The sequence below is a fragment of the Mesoplodon mirus genome (assembly GCF_964341445.2).
Source record: "Mesoplodon mirus genome assembly, chromosome: 5".
NCBI lineage: Eukaryota > Metazoa > Chordata > Mammalia > Artiodactyla > Ziphiidae > Mesoplodon > Mesoplodon mirus.
In genome coordinates this window covers 94,537,669-94,552,891 of record NC_138980.1, presented here as the reverse complement: position 1 = coordinate 94,552,891, position 15,223 = coordinate 94,537,669, and the positions used below count along the sequence as shown (strand labels likewise).

At 35.1% G+C, this 15,223-nt stretch overlaps 1 protein-coding gene across 1 annotated transcript in view; it reads left to right on the top strand.

The window, feature by feature from the left end:
- The window catches only part of MAN2A1 (mannosidase alpha class 2A member 1), a 159,126-nt gene that overhangs the window by 65,817 nt on the left and 78,086 nt on the right, over nucleotides 1-15,223 (top strand). Inside the window, exons 6-8 of the mRNA XM_082622811.1 lie at nucleotides 4,749-4,922; nucleotides 7,631-7,817; nucleotides 11,729-11,906. Coding sequence (XP_082478937.1) covers nucleotides 4,749-4,922; nucleotides 7,631-7,817; nucleotides 11,729-11,906 — 539 coding nt within the window. The remainder of the gene's footprint in view (nucleotides 1-4,748; nucleotides 4,923-7,630; nucleotides 7,818-11,728; nucleotides 11,907-15,223) is intronic.

Sequence of the window (15,223 nt, the reverse complement as noted above, 5' to 3'; positions counted from 1 at the left end):
TTGATACGGAAAAGATCATCAGTGATGATGAAATCTCAGACATCACTAACTTTTCATGTTGATTTTTATTCTTGTTTGTAAGCTTATTCTGTCCTAGTTATTTGGGACAACACATACTCCTTTTTTTTATTTTATAGCTTAATTTCATTTCATTTCAAATTTATAGAGTCACATGATAGTATTTGAGAGGGGCTCCTATATATCCTGTAGGGTTGGCCCTCTGTATTCATCAGTTCTGCATTGATGATTCAACCAACAGTGGACGGAAAATAATTGAAAAGAAAAATCTGGAAAATTCCAAATAGCAAAACTTGAATTTGCCATGCCTGGCAGCTACTTACATAGTATTTACATTGTATTTATCACTATTTACATAGCATTTACATTGTGTTAGGTATTATAAGTAATCTGGAGGTGATTTAAATTATAGGCATACCTCATTTTACTGTGCTTCACAGATACTACGTTTTTTACAGATTGAAGATTTGTCACAACCCTGTGTTGAGCAAGTCTGTTGGTGTCATTTTTCCAACAGCATTTGTGTCTCTGTGTCACATTTTGGTAATTCTAGCAATATTTCAGACTTTTTCATTGTTAATGTATTTGTTATGGTGACCTGAGATCAGTGATCTTTGTTTCTATTGCAAAAGGATTATGACTTGCTGAAGGCTAGCGATGCTTAGCTGATTTTTAGCAATAAAGTTTTCTTTTGTTTTGGTTTCCTTCCAGTTTTATTGAGATATAATTGATATACAGCACTGTGTAGGTTTAAGATATACAGCATAGTGATTTGACTTACATACATCGTGAAAAGATTATCTCAGCAAGTTTAGTGAATCTGTCACCTCATATAAATACAAAATTAAAGAAACAGAAAAAACAATTTTCTCTTGTCTGAGAACTCTTAGGATTTGACTCTCTTAACAGCTTTCATATATAACATACAGCAGTGTTAATTATATTTATCGTGTTGTACATTACATTCCCAGTACTTATTTATCTTTATAACTGGAAGTTTACCTTTTGCCTGTCTTCATTCAATTCCTTCTCCCACCCTCACCTCTAGTAACCATAGATCTGATCTCTTTTTTCTACAAGTCTGTTTGGTTTTTTTTTTGAAGTATATTTGACCTACAACATTATGTTAGTTCCTGTTATACAGCATAGTGATTCGATATTTCTATGCATTTCAAATTGATCATCACGATAAGTCTATATATGGCACCATGCAAAGATATTACATAGTTATTGACTATATTCCCCACACTGTACATTTCATACCCATGACTCATTTATTTTGCAACTGGAAGTTTGTACCTCTTAATTTCCCTCACCTGTTTCTTTCCTCCTCCCAGCCCTCTCCCTTCTGGCAACCACCTGTTTGTTCTCTGTATCTATGACTCTGTTTATGTTTTATTATGTTTATTCATTTGTTTTGTTTTTTAGCTTCCACATATAAGTGAAATCATTACAGTATTTGTCTTTCTCTGTATGACTTATTTCATCAGAAAAATGTCCTCAGGGTCCATCAGTGTTGTCACAAATGGCAAGATTTCATTCTTTCATATATACACACACACACACCACCACGTTTTCTTTATTCATTGACCCATCTGTGGATACTTAGGTTGCTTCCATATCTTGGCTATTGTAAATAATGCTGCAGTGAACATGGGGGTACATGTATCTTTTCAAATTCGTGTTTTTGTTTTCTTCAGATCAATACCCAGGAGTGGAATTGCTGGGTCATATGGTAGTTCTCTTTTTAATTTTTTGAGAATTCTCCATACTGTTTTCCATAGTGGCTGTACCAATTTACATTCCCACCAACAGTGCACAAGGGTTCTTTTTTCTCCACATATAAAGTATTTTTTAACTAAGGTGTGTACATTTTTTTTAGACATAATGCTATTGTACACTTAATAGACTACCGTAAACATAACTTTTATATGTACTGGAAAACCAAAATATTGTGATATTTGCTTTATTGCAGTGGTCTGGAACCAAACCCACAGTATCTCGGAGGTATGCCTGTGTACAAGAGGATGTGTGTAGGTTATATGCAACTACTACACCATTTTATATGATTTGACATCCAAAGATTCTGGTATCTTCAGGGGCCCTGAAACCAATCTTCCCTGGATACCAAGGGACTCTAGTTAGATTCACGTACGTGTTTTTCTGAACCATTTGAGAGTAAGCTGGAGGCATCTTGTCTCTTTGTCTCTCAATACTTCATTGTGTTATTTCATAAGAAATAAGGATGTTTTCTTAGATAAGCAGAAGATAGTTATCAAATTAGGAGCGTTAGCAATACTACAATCTAGTTCACAGGTTATATTCAAATTTTGTCAATTGTCTCAATAATGTTCTTTAATAAGGGCTGCTTTTTCCCCACCCGATCCAGGATCCAACCTAGGATCATGTAGTATTGCTTGTAGTTGTCATGTCTTTTTAGTCTCCTTAACCTGAAACAGACCTCAGCCTTTCTCTGGATTTCTTGATGTTGATATTTTTGAGGAGTGCAGACCTCTGTTGTAGAAAGTCTCTCAATTTGAGTTTGTCTATTTCCTTATGATTAGCTTTAGGTTATTTATCTTTCTGATCTATCTATGTAATCTAACCTAATTTATTTTGCTAGAATATCACTGTAGTTATTTTCTGTTGTCCTCAATGCATCCTGTCAGGAGGCACTTGTCATCTCTTTGTCCCCATATTGGTGATGCTATTCTTGATCACTCGTTTAAGTTGTGTCTTTTAATTTTCTTTACTGTACTGTTACATTTTCTGCCTTTCGAATTAATAACTAATTTGTAGGAGATACATTGAGAATAGGTAAATATCCTGTTCCTCATCAAACTTTAATGTTTTAGTTTTAGGATGCATTGATGATTTTCTAATTCCATCATTGCTTCTATAATTATCAGTTAGTATTCTATCAATACTAAAAGGAAGAGCTTTCCTTTTTGTTTTCAATTTATTTGTGAGCTCATGGATTCTTATTTTATTCAATGGGTTATAGTCCAGTACTATTATTATTTATTTTGATTCCCCAGTTGTCCTGCATTTGGCCAGTGGAAGCCCCTTCAACTATCTCCTGATTTATTTTTATATGTTCCCATGACTCTTTGACCATTTCTTTAATTTATGCCCCAAGAATATATTCCAGGGTTATCTTGTACTCTCCTAGCCTCAGCCCTGGAATAAGTAATTTCTTTAAGGTTATTTTTAATAGAGCATGGCATTTAGAGGTCAAAGTCTGGGACTGAAGATAATGTTGTTTGGTACTGAGGTGTTATTGCACTGAGCTAGGAAATGTGTGTGTGTGTGCATGTGTGTGTAATTGTATATATAGAGAGAGTTTGTTTAAATATATATTTGTGTGTGTATATATATATTTATTCATGTTAGTACTACTATCTCCTATTTCAACTCAGTATCATAGGGTTCTGCTCTTTCATATTTACATATTCTATAGTTCCTTTTCTTAACAGTGTAAAACCTGGTTGCTTTATTCTAATTTACTCAGTCTTGAAATACATGAAAGTTTCAGAATTGCTAAACCTATACTACCACAAAAACCCAAAATTACTAAATAGAGTTCAAGATTTCTTTATAATTTTTTGGAGGTAAATTACATATGTGAAATGGACAAATTATATGGTCACTTTGAGTTTTGACACGTATTCTTGGTTCTCTGACAGTTTTGACTTTTCCTTCTCAGTCTCCTTGGTGGCTTCTCACCTCTGTGTTCATCTTCAATATTGTTCTACAGAGTTCTCTCTGTTCTCTTTTCTGTTATCCTGTGTTACACCTATTTGCATCATAATCTCTGCAACTAGAATCAGGATCAAGATTGACTCATTTTTGTAATCCTAGGGCCTCTTTTAGTCTTCGGCATATGTAAGGTGCTAAACAGGTGTTTGAGTGAAAAAAAAAAGTACACAATTCTATTACTTATGTCAATTTATAGGTTGTTTGTAGAAGCCTTCTTTGAGAATCCTGAATAAATAAAAGATCAGATTTGTATAATGCCCAATGAATAATCTTATTTCATTAATTCTAATCTGTGCATTTATTATGTTTTTTATATTTTATCCTCTGTGAAATTGAGATATATCTTTAGCGCTTCACTCTTAGAATTGGTGTGAGTCAGGTGTGAAAAATTCTATTGACCCATTCTTGGTAGAAAGCACCAGCATCAAAATGTCTTAAGATTTAATGAACTATGGTACAGTTACTTTGGCCATTTCTGCTACTGTATGTTATGATGATTTGGGACTATTATAAGCTATAAAAGATAGTTTAAAATCCCTTAATGTTGGGGTTGGGGAGTGCAAGTTGGAATGACTTAGGTTACTTTTCTATATCATGTAACAGTGAGTTGCTGGGTTATGCGTCTCCACAGAAGACAGGACTGTTAGATCCTAGAGGGCAGTGACTTGGTCCTGGTTATTTCTCTGGCTCCACTGAGCACAGTAGCTTTCTAATATCTATCAGGTGGCAGAGTGCTTATTTCACCTCCAACTGATTAACTTCCAGTGTTACTCACCCTGCCCGGGAGAACACAGCAGTGGCAGAATCCTCCTCTCAGGGAGTCCTGCTGGGAATGCTAGCTAAGGGTAATGCTGGGCAGCCCCTTTATTTTAGAATCCAGGAGACCAAAAGAACTCTGTTGGGTCTAAATGTGTTGTGACTTCTATTTCATTTATCAATTTAAAACAATAACACATTTTCTTTATCAACAGGGGTGAAACCTCGGTCTGGCTGGTCTATCGATCCTTTTGGACATTCACCAACAATGGCTTATCTTCTAAAACGTGCTGGATTTTCTCACATGCTTATCCAGAGAGTTCATTATGCAGTTAAAAAACATTTTGCATTGCATAAAACGCTGGAGTTTTTTTGGAGACAGAATTGGGGTATGTAGTGTTTGATGAAAGTTGAAGATCTCACTTGACCTAGATGTTATTTCACAGGGGTTATGAACTCATGCTGTTATGGGTTTTATTCAGAGTGTCAGTCTTGAAAATATGGTTGCCTAAAGATACACATAATTGTTTTTTCAATGTTTTTGTGTCAGGAGTCTTTTAAGCATTGGTGAAGATATTTATCTATAGAACATTGTAGATTCTTTTTTAAGCCTAATGGAAGTAAATAAATACAAGTAATTAGCCTTTTGCAAATAATGCTTTCACTTGCTTCTCTTTTAAAAAGTACCTGTTTTATCACAAAGTTGTACGTGCATTAGAACTAATGTCCAGTCATATATCTCATATTCAGCCAGTGTTTCTTCCTTCTGTCTCTCCTGTCTCTCTAGTAAGAGTTGCCTTTTAAAACCTTAATCCTGTCCTACTAGAACAGTCCTCCTATTACCTGTGTCACTTGTTTTCACACTGTTCTGTGGACACGCAGGTGTTCCAAGGATGTACTTCTCCAGCTCTTTGCTGGGGCAGAGGTGACAAGATTTAGGCCTCCTGAGAGGCCTTTGCCTTTCCCAACCCCCATGTAATTCAGAACACCTTATTTTCTTACTTAATTTTATTTATTGAGTCCTTATTATGGGCCATGCATGGTGTTAGATGCTTTATATTCACTCTTTCATTGAATCTTTATAATTCTTTAAATTAGTTTCTATAATTATCCTTTTTAAATGGTGAAGAAATGGAGGCTTAGATATGTGAAGCCATTTGCCAAAAATCATACAGGTAGTGGGTACAGAGCTGAGATTTGAATCCAGTTCTGTGCTGTTCCAAAGCCCAGGTCCCTAACCCCTAGTATATACCACCATCAGTATTAAGTTCTTGGTAAAATTTCATCTGAAAAAAGGATTTCATTGCTAAGACAATATTCAGAAATCACTGTATTACATCATACTTGCTTCTCTGTGTAATCTAGACCCTCCTTAAGTGTTTCGGAAAAGTCATTTGTAAATTTAGATGGTATCTTTATGCGTACTGTTGTTTTTTTCAATAAGGAAACATATTAGCTATATAATTTTTTATCCTGGAAAATTAAACCTAATCTGTAGGGAAAACAAGAGCTTGTAGGGGATTTCATCCTGTATACTTTGATCAAATGCAAAGGAGCATATTAATTTTTTTATAAAAAGGATTATTAATTTGAGGGAGCCCTACTTAAACTATTGCTTACATTCAAATTGCCCATAAATACCCATCACCAGGAAATTACTGAGTACTTTTATGTACTTAATACCATGTTAAGAAGAAATCTTGCTTATAAGAAAATTATAGTCTAATTTGATAAAAGACAAACACCACCAAATACAGCAGATAAACTGAAATGAGCTGCTAAATAGTATGGCATGAAGAGAGGTAGAGGATGTGGAGTATATCCTTGCTTCATAGCAGAAAGGAAAGGAAGTTGCCATAAGTCCTGGGACTGTGACAGCCTCTGTGCAGATAGCAAGCATTAGCAACCAGCATCCATGATGTCACAGTCATGAATGTGATTCAGTGAAACAACTTACAGCACACAAATGTACGGATTATAGTAGGTTTAAAGTTTGGAAAAGACCTGGTAATTATTTTAACTAAATGGAGTATGAGAGAAAACTGGAATATTTTAAGACTTACCTGATAGATTTGGACATGTTGCTTTAAAATGATGTTTTGGAATCAAGTTGAGCTTCTTTGTGTGTTCTGCTTCTTAATGAAGCAGTTGTTTTCAGTTTTTTTAAATGTACATGTTGCTTGTTTGTTTTTTCTTGTTGTCTGTCTTTATTATAAAAGCAGTGCATTGCTGAGAATTGGAGATCCATACGTAAAGGGGAAGAGGTGTTTGCAGATCAGAATCATAAAAAGATACCACTTTTAACTCTTATCGAAGTCCTTCAGCCTTACTTGGTGGGAGGCTTTTGACCTCTCGAAAGCAGTGATATCAACACATACTGGCACTGAGGTTTCAATTAAAAACAATTCTGTGTCAGGAACCAGTGCTCGTTTTCTGTATCTTTTTTGTTTGCTTTGTTTTGATTCTTCTTTTTGCTTTTGAAAATTACTTTTACTTTTCCTCTGCCTCCATGGAGAAAAGCATCATTGACTCTTTATTGGTGAACATCAGGGTGACTCCACAAAACTCTCCTGAGTACACTTCTTTCTCATCACTACAAAACCAGTATTTCCCCAGTATCTTCACAACCCCTTCCTTCTTCTTCCCTTATTCTTCCAGGTTCCCTTTTTACGCCCTTCCTCTCTTCTCACCCAGTCTCTGCCGCTAATGGTCTCTCTCAGAGTGTCCTATTACCTGAGGTGGGAGCAGATGTGGCAGGAGCTGGCAGCCAGGGATAGACACGGCCATAATTTTGGATAAGCCGGTTATAACTTTTGCTTCTGCTCAGATTATATCCTTCCAGGTCAGCAGATGCTGCTTTATGGCGGGGCTTTTCTGTCTCATCTAAGTTTAGATAGAAGAGGTAGATAGAGACAGATGTGAGTATCTTCCTTCTGGCCGGTGGTCATTAAATGCTGCTTGGGTGTGTGTTCTAGTAGTTGAAAGGGTTGTTGATTTAGGGTAGAGTTTGCATTATGTATGTATAAAGTACTGGAAATTTGAACAGTTTGGGGAAAACAAAATTTATAAATGCAGGTCTGTTGGCTCTTTATTTTAGATCTGGGATCTGTCACAGATATTTTTTGCCACATGATGCCCTTCTACAGCTATGACATCCCTCACACTTGCGGACCTGATCCTAAAATATGCTGCCAGTTTGATTTTAAACGACTTCCTGGAGGCAGATATGGTTGTCCCTGGGGAGTCCCCCCAGAAACAATATATCTTGGAAATCTCCAGAACAGGTACGAAAATATGCATTTTGTAAGACAACATCTTGAACAAGCAAGCATCAGTGGCTTGTTGCTGAAAGATTGAATAAATGGTTTTTAGTAGCCAGCTTATCCTTGTTCAAGGTATTCATTCAAACTAGATTTAAAGCAACTTAAAAATACCAGAGCCTTGACTATTTGTCTTGTATGTTATAACTTAATGGAAAGTGAACAATAGTACATCAATATACAATGGATAACCTATAATACACTGTTATTACTGTCTCCTTTGCCCTCATTATAAAAGCCTTCTACTGTGTTTGATTGATTTCATATACTTTTGTTGATAATAAAACTTACGGTCTCTATGGTATAAATTGGTAAGAAAAGCAGCCCAACTGCAAAAACACATTTATTGAAATGGAACACATAAAGAGTGTAATTATCTGTTCCCTTAACAACAATTTCAGTAATAGTGAATGCTGCCCAGCTCTGATGAATACACATCTGCATCTTTCTGATGTTTTTGACTTATAGAAAACTTTAATTAGGAATATTTATACTTAAAGATTTTTAAATAAAAATCAAAGGAATGAATTTTTTTTTTCTTAAAAGAAAACTGCCCTAATGATGGAAGCATCTCATTAAACCAAGCTGCCTATACTTCTAATTCTGGTGCTTTTAAAGTTTAATTTCTTCACTTTAAAATTAGTGGCATGTAATGCATTAAAATAAAACATTGTGTTGTAATATATACCACTCAACTCTGCTAGAAAAATAATATAGCCTTGTAAGATCGTTGCTCTGGGCTCAAATCTCTTTATTCTTAAAAAGACTTTTAAAAAAGTGTGTGTGAGGATGAAGGTGGGATTGGGTCTCTTTGCATTGTGTCCTTGTGGCCATAAAGAAAACATTCCAGTGTGAGCCTCTCACTGGCAGACACAAAAGCATTTTACCATGGCAGCCTTCTTGAAGCCATGGATCCTTTGTATCAAAATCTGGCTTTCATAGTTGTTTTGAAAAACTGTCCAAGGTTTGGGATCAACCTGGTTTCATTTTCTTGATTCCTAGAGAAGTGAGGGTCAATGGGAGACCCTGAACAGCCTGCTTTTTAGGGTCAGGCTACTTAGGCTAAGAGAGTAATCCAGTATATTATGTAGCAAAAGGAGTAGTGGAAAGGAAGTGGTGGAGGATTGGGGCAGTGTGTGTGTGCTTGTTTGAGGGGGTGGGATTCTTGCCTGTCTACTTGGGAAAACAGCTGTTTGTAACTGAATGGTATTTACACTCCTTTCAGCTCCAGTGGTCAGGGATAGGAGACTTCTTGAAGGGTAACCGGAATCCCAGTGCACTCATAGATATTTTGAGGCCCGTTTTTTCTTTTTTGGGTGCTCCTTAGAGTACCTGAGAACCATTTTGTGTAATCCCATCGCTGTATCATAGAACCCTTCAAAGATTACCCCCCCATCCCCCCAAGACCACACCTTGTGGTCAGTCAGTTCCAGTGATTCTGAAAGTGGTTTCCAGGCACCTGGGGCATACAGATGAAAGAATCTATATAATACCTACACTGTTTGTTTGTTTTTTTAAACTTCTTACAAGTCATGAAGTCTTAGCTCTGCTGGTTATTCCCATGCAGATATCACCTTCCTTTTGATGTTGTGATGAACAAAGATCAGACATGGGCATTTCAGCTTAATGGCATTTGATTTTTTAATTCCCTAAAGAAAATGAAATGTAACTATAAGATACAGGTGATACATTTAATAAGTTCAGTTTATCAGGTTCCTCTACTTTGCAGATAAAGAAATACCATTCTTCAACAAGTTCAGTTTTTGGTCTAGTACCATATATTTTACATATGATGATGATTCATATGTCAGGTGATTTGATGTTTCAGGGAATTCTTTTTTTCTTTGTTCTAGTTAAGTTGCTCTTTCTTACATGGTAGAATAAGTGAAGAGCAAATTGCAGCTGTGCATCTTTAAATGTGATGTTGGTCAGTGCATTTGTCATAGGTTTACTGTGCATTAGTGAGTACCCACTACCTGCCGGGTGGGTTAGGTTGGTCCCTTGGCTTTCCCAGCATTGACACTTTCTGAGCAGGAGCTTGGGAGTTAGTTAGGATAGATGCTGAATAGAAAAGGCACTTCATTAGAGTTTGTGATTTCTTTCCTCTTATGTGTTTTACACATATACATGCAAAATATGGTATATCTTATAGTAGTAAACCTTGGGATGCATTTAAGTGATCGCATACCCTTTTTTATTCTGGTTGCCTGGGGGATCTAGTTGGATGCTCATTCATACTATATCTTATATCGGCGATTTATGTATATATTTTTTCCTCGTATTTCTTTAGTCTTATATATCTTTCTATGTGATTAATCTCATTGTATGTGTGTTTTTTAATTGTAAGTAATGATCTAAAATTGTTTTTGGAAAATGTGGAATATTAGTAAATTACTAGTAAAAATTAAGTACTATATTGAATGCTAATCTCAGAAAACTGAGTACTATATGTTATATAATTGGGTCATTTGTAGAGACATGGGTGGATCTAGAGACTGTCATACAGAGTGAAGTAAGTCAGAAAGAGAAAAACAAATATCATATATTAACGCAGATATGTGGAACCTAGAAAAATGGTACAGATGAACCGGTTTGCAGGGCAGAAATTGAGACACAGATGTAGAGAACAAACGTATGGACACCAAGGGGGGGAAAGCGGCGGGGGGGAGGGGATGAATTAGGAGATTGTAAAAAAATAAATAAAATTAAATTTAAAAAAAGAATATTACAGTTACATTTTACCCACCAAATTATTAAATTTTTGCTAATTTAAGTTGCAAAATATTAAATTTTTTAATATAAATATAGAGACTATCAATATAAAAAGACTATCAATATAAAAAGATCATATGAGATTCTAAATTTAGTTAAATTTTTTTTCATAATTTCTACAAAATGCCTCTTTCCATCATTGATATTCTTTGAGATTTCTTCATAAATTTTAATATTGTGAATTAGAATCTAATTCTGGATAATCCTTGAAATGAAAATTGGAATAGTGTGTAGAAAAGTATATTTGTCATTTATCACTGTTTTTTTAAGCTTTGGCATTAGAAATATGGAGAACTACTCTGGGCTCATCTGCTTGTTTAATTTCACTTTCAGAAGTGCTTCCTCTTAGTTTGTGTTCCCAGACTTCCTCAAATGGTTCTCCAATTCAGCATCTCCCAAAGGGTTTTTTACACAATACGAGAATATGAAATATATAAAGCACAGCAGCACATTGTGTTTAGCTGACCTTTTGAGTCATGGGCTAGCGCCCAGATAGATAGAAACCAAAATAGCTCATTCAACTCCTAAGCTTTATCTGTTGATCAGTATTAAGAAGGACACTGTGAGGAATACTCAGATTATTGATGGAAGGTGTTAAGTGAGTTGATTTTCTTCCTTTAGAAAAGGAAATATGGTTCTATAATTGGCTTCATTCTAAATACCTTTTTGTGTTTAATTAGGCAATTTTAGATTAAATTAGAGAAAGGGAATTAAGTCAAAGCAAACTTCAAAGTTTATATAGATGAGAAATCCTGTCTTCTTGGACTAAATTGTTTTACGACAGGCTATCTGGGAGCAAATCTCTGTGACTGACCTTTAGGAGGACATTGATGCCCCCAGTAATTATATGCCAAAGTTGGTATGTGACTTTATTTCTCTAAGGATATTCCATTGGAAAACTTTGGGTTTATCCCTCTGATAAGAATTTATGAATATTTTAAATGGGTAAAGAAAATCACTATGGTAGTTTAAAAAGTCTGCCTCATAAATTATGCTAAGATAGAATATAGGTAAAATACGCAATACTTTATTTTAATATAATACATTTTTTAATGAGTTACCCCCTTGTTCTTTTCTTAGTATTTTCCTTTTTTCTTTTGTAGGGCTGAGATGCTTCTAGATCAGTACCGAAAGAAGTCAAAGCTTTTCCGTACCACAGTTGTCCTGGCCCCCCTAGGAGATGATTTCCGCTACTGTGAACGCACGGAATGGGATCATCAGTTCAAGAATTACCAACTGCTTTTTGATTATATGAATTCTCATTCTCAGTATAATGTTAAGGTAATGAGAAAATATTTTATTATGAGACTGTATTTGAAGTTGACCCTTCATTATTAAAAGAGGCTAAAACACAATAGCCTTAGTTTCTTTGTCCCACATCCCAGTATTTCATAGAATATGTAGTTCTTCTATAAAAGTATAATTCATGAAGAGGAAAATTATCTTATATTACAGTTCCATTTCTAAAGTTGTCCCTTTCTTACCACTCATTGAGGATTAAAGAGGCATTACTTTATGTAGTTGAAAACATGTACCTACTAAGTTGTGATGTTCATTTTCCAGTGATGCCCTGTTTTCCTTTCCTACTGAAAGTGTGTTGTTTCTTACAGTTGCATCCTGTGATTTAGTAGTGTGACTGGCAGATGCACATGTCAAAAATTTTGCAAACAAACGTCTTGTATCCAGAGACTACAGTAGCGTTTTTCTTAGATGAGAAGGCTTCTAAAATTAATCATTTGTCTGTCGTTCTTGCTCTTTCTTCCCCCCTGTGGAAAATCTATTATGTACCCTAAAGTTGTGAGAATAGTGTAAATTCCTTCCTCCACCCCACTCCCGCTTCCCATATCCATGACTCAGCTACAACATTCATCAACTCAAGGTCACTCTTGTTTCAGCTGTGCCCCACTGTCATCTCACTCCTCTCTCTCGAATTATTTTGGAGCAAATCTCAGCGGTCATGTATTTTTGTCTATAACAATTTCAGTATGTATCTCTAAATGAAAAGGACTTGGTGTAAAAAATATGATCGTAATACCATTATCACATCTAAAAAAATAATAGTAATTTAATATCATATATCCAGATAGATTCAAATTTTCCTGATCTCACAAAAGCATTTTTTTTTCTTTTTAACAGATGCATTGTGTAAGTCAGGATTCAAACAAGAGTCATATATTGGACCCTATATGAGAAAATGAATTATCCAACAGTTTATTATATTCACATATGACCCTTTAAGACAATAAAAGATATGTGAAAATACCATAGAGGGGAAGTGATATACCTGGTAGGAAATTAGAAAGGTGATGATATACCACCTTTTATGTAGTGAGAATTCAAATTTATTAAGTAAACTTAAATAATATTAAATAAATAAATACACTTAAATAAAATATTGAGGTTATTCAAGATACTTAAAACTGAATTTCTACCATGTTATAAACTCTGAGCATCGGGCCTATATTTAAATCATCCCTGTAATCTCAAAGATAAAGTGCATACATGGACGTTTGATTAGAAGAGTCCGTATGTATGTGGGGATCTTATCTCTAAATATATCTTCTTGGGGAATGGTTTTGAGGTCTGCAAAAGGATCCACTGCATGATTCTGAAGAATTTAATCCTGCTTTTAGTATTTTACCTATTTCCTCCTTTGTTTGCCCACTAGAACAATTTTAAAGTAATTTAAAAAGTTGATGTATCATATACATAGAAGTGCACAAACCATTAAGTATACAAAGAATATTTTCAAGTTTTAAAACCCCCATGTAATATAAAAAAAAAAGAATGTCTATATGTGTATAACTGAGTCACTTTGCTGTACGGCAGAGATTGGCACAGCATTGTAAATCAACTGTACTTCAATTTTAAAAATAAATAAATAAATAACCCCCCCATGTAACCACCATCCAGATCAAGATGTAGAACATTTGTAACCTCTGGAAGGGTCCCACAGATGTCCTCCAAGTCATTACCAATTCCTTCAAAAGTAACCACTATTTTCACGTCTATCACTGCGATTAGTGTTGCCTGTTTTTGAATTTTATGAGAAGGGAATCTTAAATATGTGTTATTTTGTGTCTAGCTTTTTTTGCTCCACATTATGTTTTTGAAATTCATCCATCCACCATTACGTGTTGCTGTAACAGTAGTTCATTAATTATTTATGCTGTATAGTATTTCTTTTTTAAAAAATATTTATTTATTTGGCTGCATCGGGCCTTAGTTGTGGCATGCGGGATCGTCGTTTGCCAAGTGTGGGATCTTTGTTGTGGCATACGGGATCTTTAGTTGCGGCACGCGAACTCTTAGTTGCAGCATGTGGGATCTAGTTCCCTGACCAGGGATTGAACCCAGGCCCCCGGCATTGGGAGTGTGGAGTCTTAGCCACTGGACCACCAGGGAAGTCCCAATGCTGTATAGTATTTCTAGTATCCATTTGATATATATATACCACCATTTATCCATTCTGTTGTTGATGAACATTTGGGTTGTTTCCAGTTTTTGCCTATTACAAATAATGCTGCTTTGAACATTTTGTGCATGTTTTGGTATACGTGTGTATGAGTTTATGTGGGTATAAAATGGGATAGAGTTCTGTGGTTATTGGGAATTTACATGTTCAACATCACTAGATATTGCCAAACAAGATTCCAAAACAGAAGCACTGGATATTGCATTGTATGACGGTTTCAGTTGCTCCACTTCCTTACTCAGACTTTGTATTGTCAGGATTTTTTTAAAATCCTTTATGATAGATGTGATGGTTTTATTTTGTATTTCTTGTCGTTAATGAGGTTGAGTCTCTTTTCATAAGTTTATTGCCATTTGGATATCCTTTTTTGTGAAGTGCCTATTTAAGTCTTTTGATGATTTTTTTTATTAAATTGGGTCATCTGTCTTTTTCCTAACCATTTATAGTTCTCTTATGTATTTTGGATTGAGTCTTTTTTTCAGATAAAACTTATACACATGTTGTCTCCCACTGTATAGCTTGTGTTTTCTCTCTCTTAATGCTGTCTTTTGATGAACAGAAATTCTTAATTTTAATTGAATGTAATACAGCAGTATTTTCCTTTATGGTTAGTGCATGTTACGTTTTGCTTAAGAAAATTTTGTTTACCCCCATGGTCATGAAAATATATTTCTTCTGAAGCTATCCTCTAGAAGTTTTATTGTTTTACCTTCGACATTTAGGTCTGTAGTATATTTGGAATAGATTGTTGTGTATTGTGTGAAGGGAGGGATCAAGATACCTTTTGCCCATGTGAATATACAGCACCATTTATTGAAGACCACAGTTTGCCCACTGCACTGCAATGTCGTCTTTAACATTAACCATGAGTGAGACAAATGTATGTGTGGGTCTGTGTCTAGACTTTCTATTCATTTTTGCCTATCTGACTGATCTCATAGTGTATTAATTACTACAGCTTTATAATAGATCTTACTATCTGATAGTATAATTCTAGTTTTGTTCTCCTCAATATTGCATTGGTTATTGAGCTCATCTGTACCTATTGGGTCTGAAGTTAATGCTGTATTTCCTTGTATTTGTGACCCTCATTTCTTGCATGTTCACACACACATATTCTGCT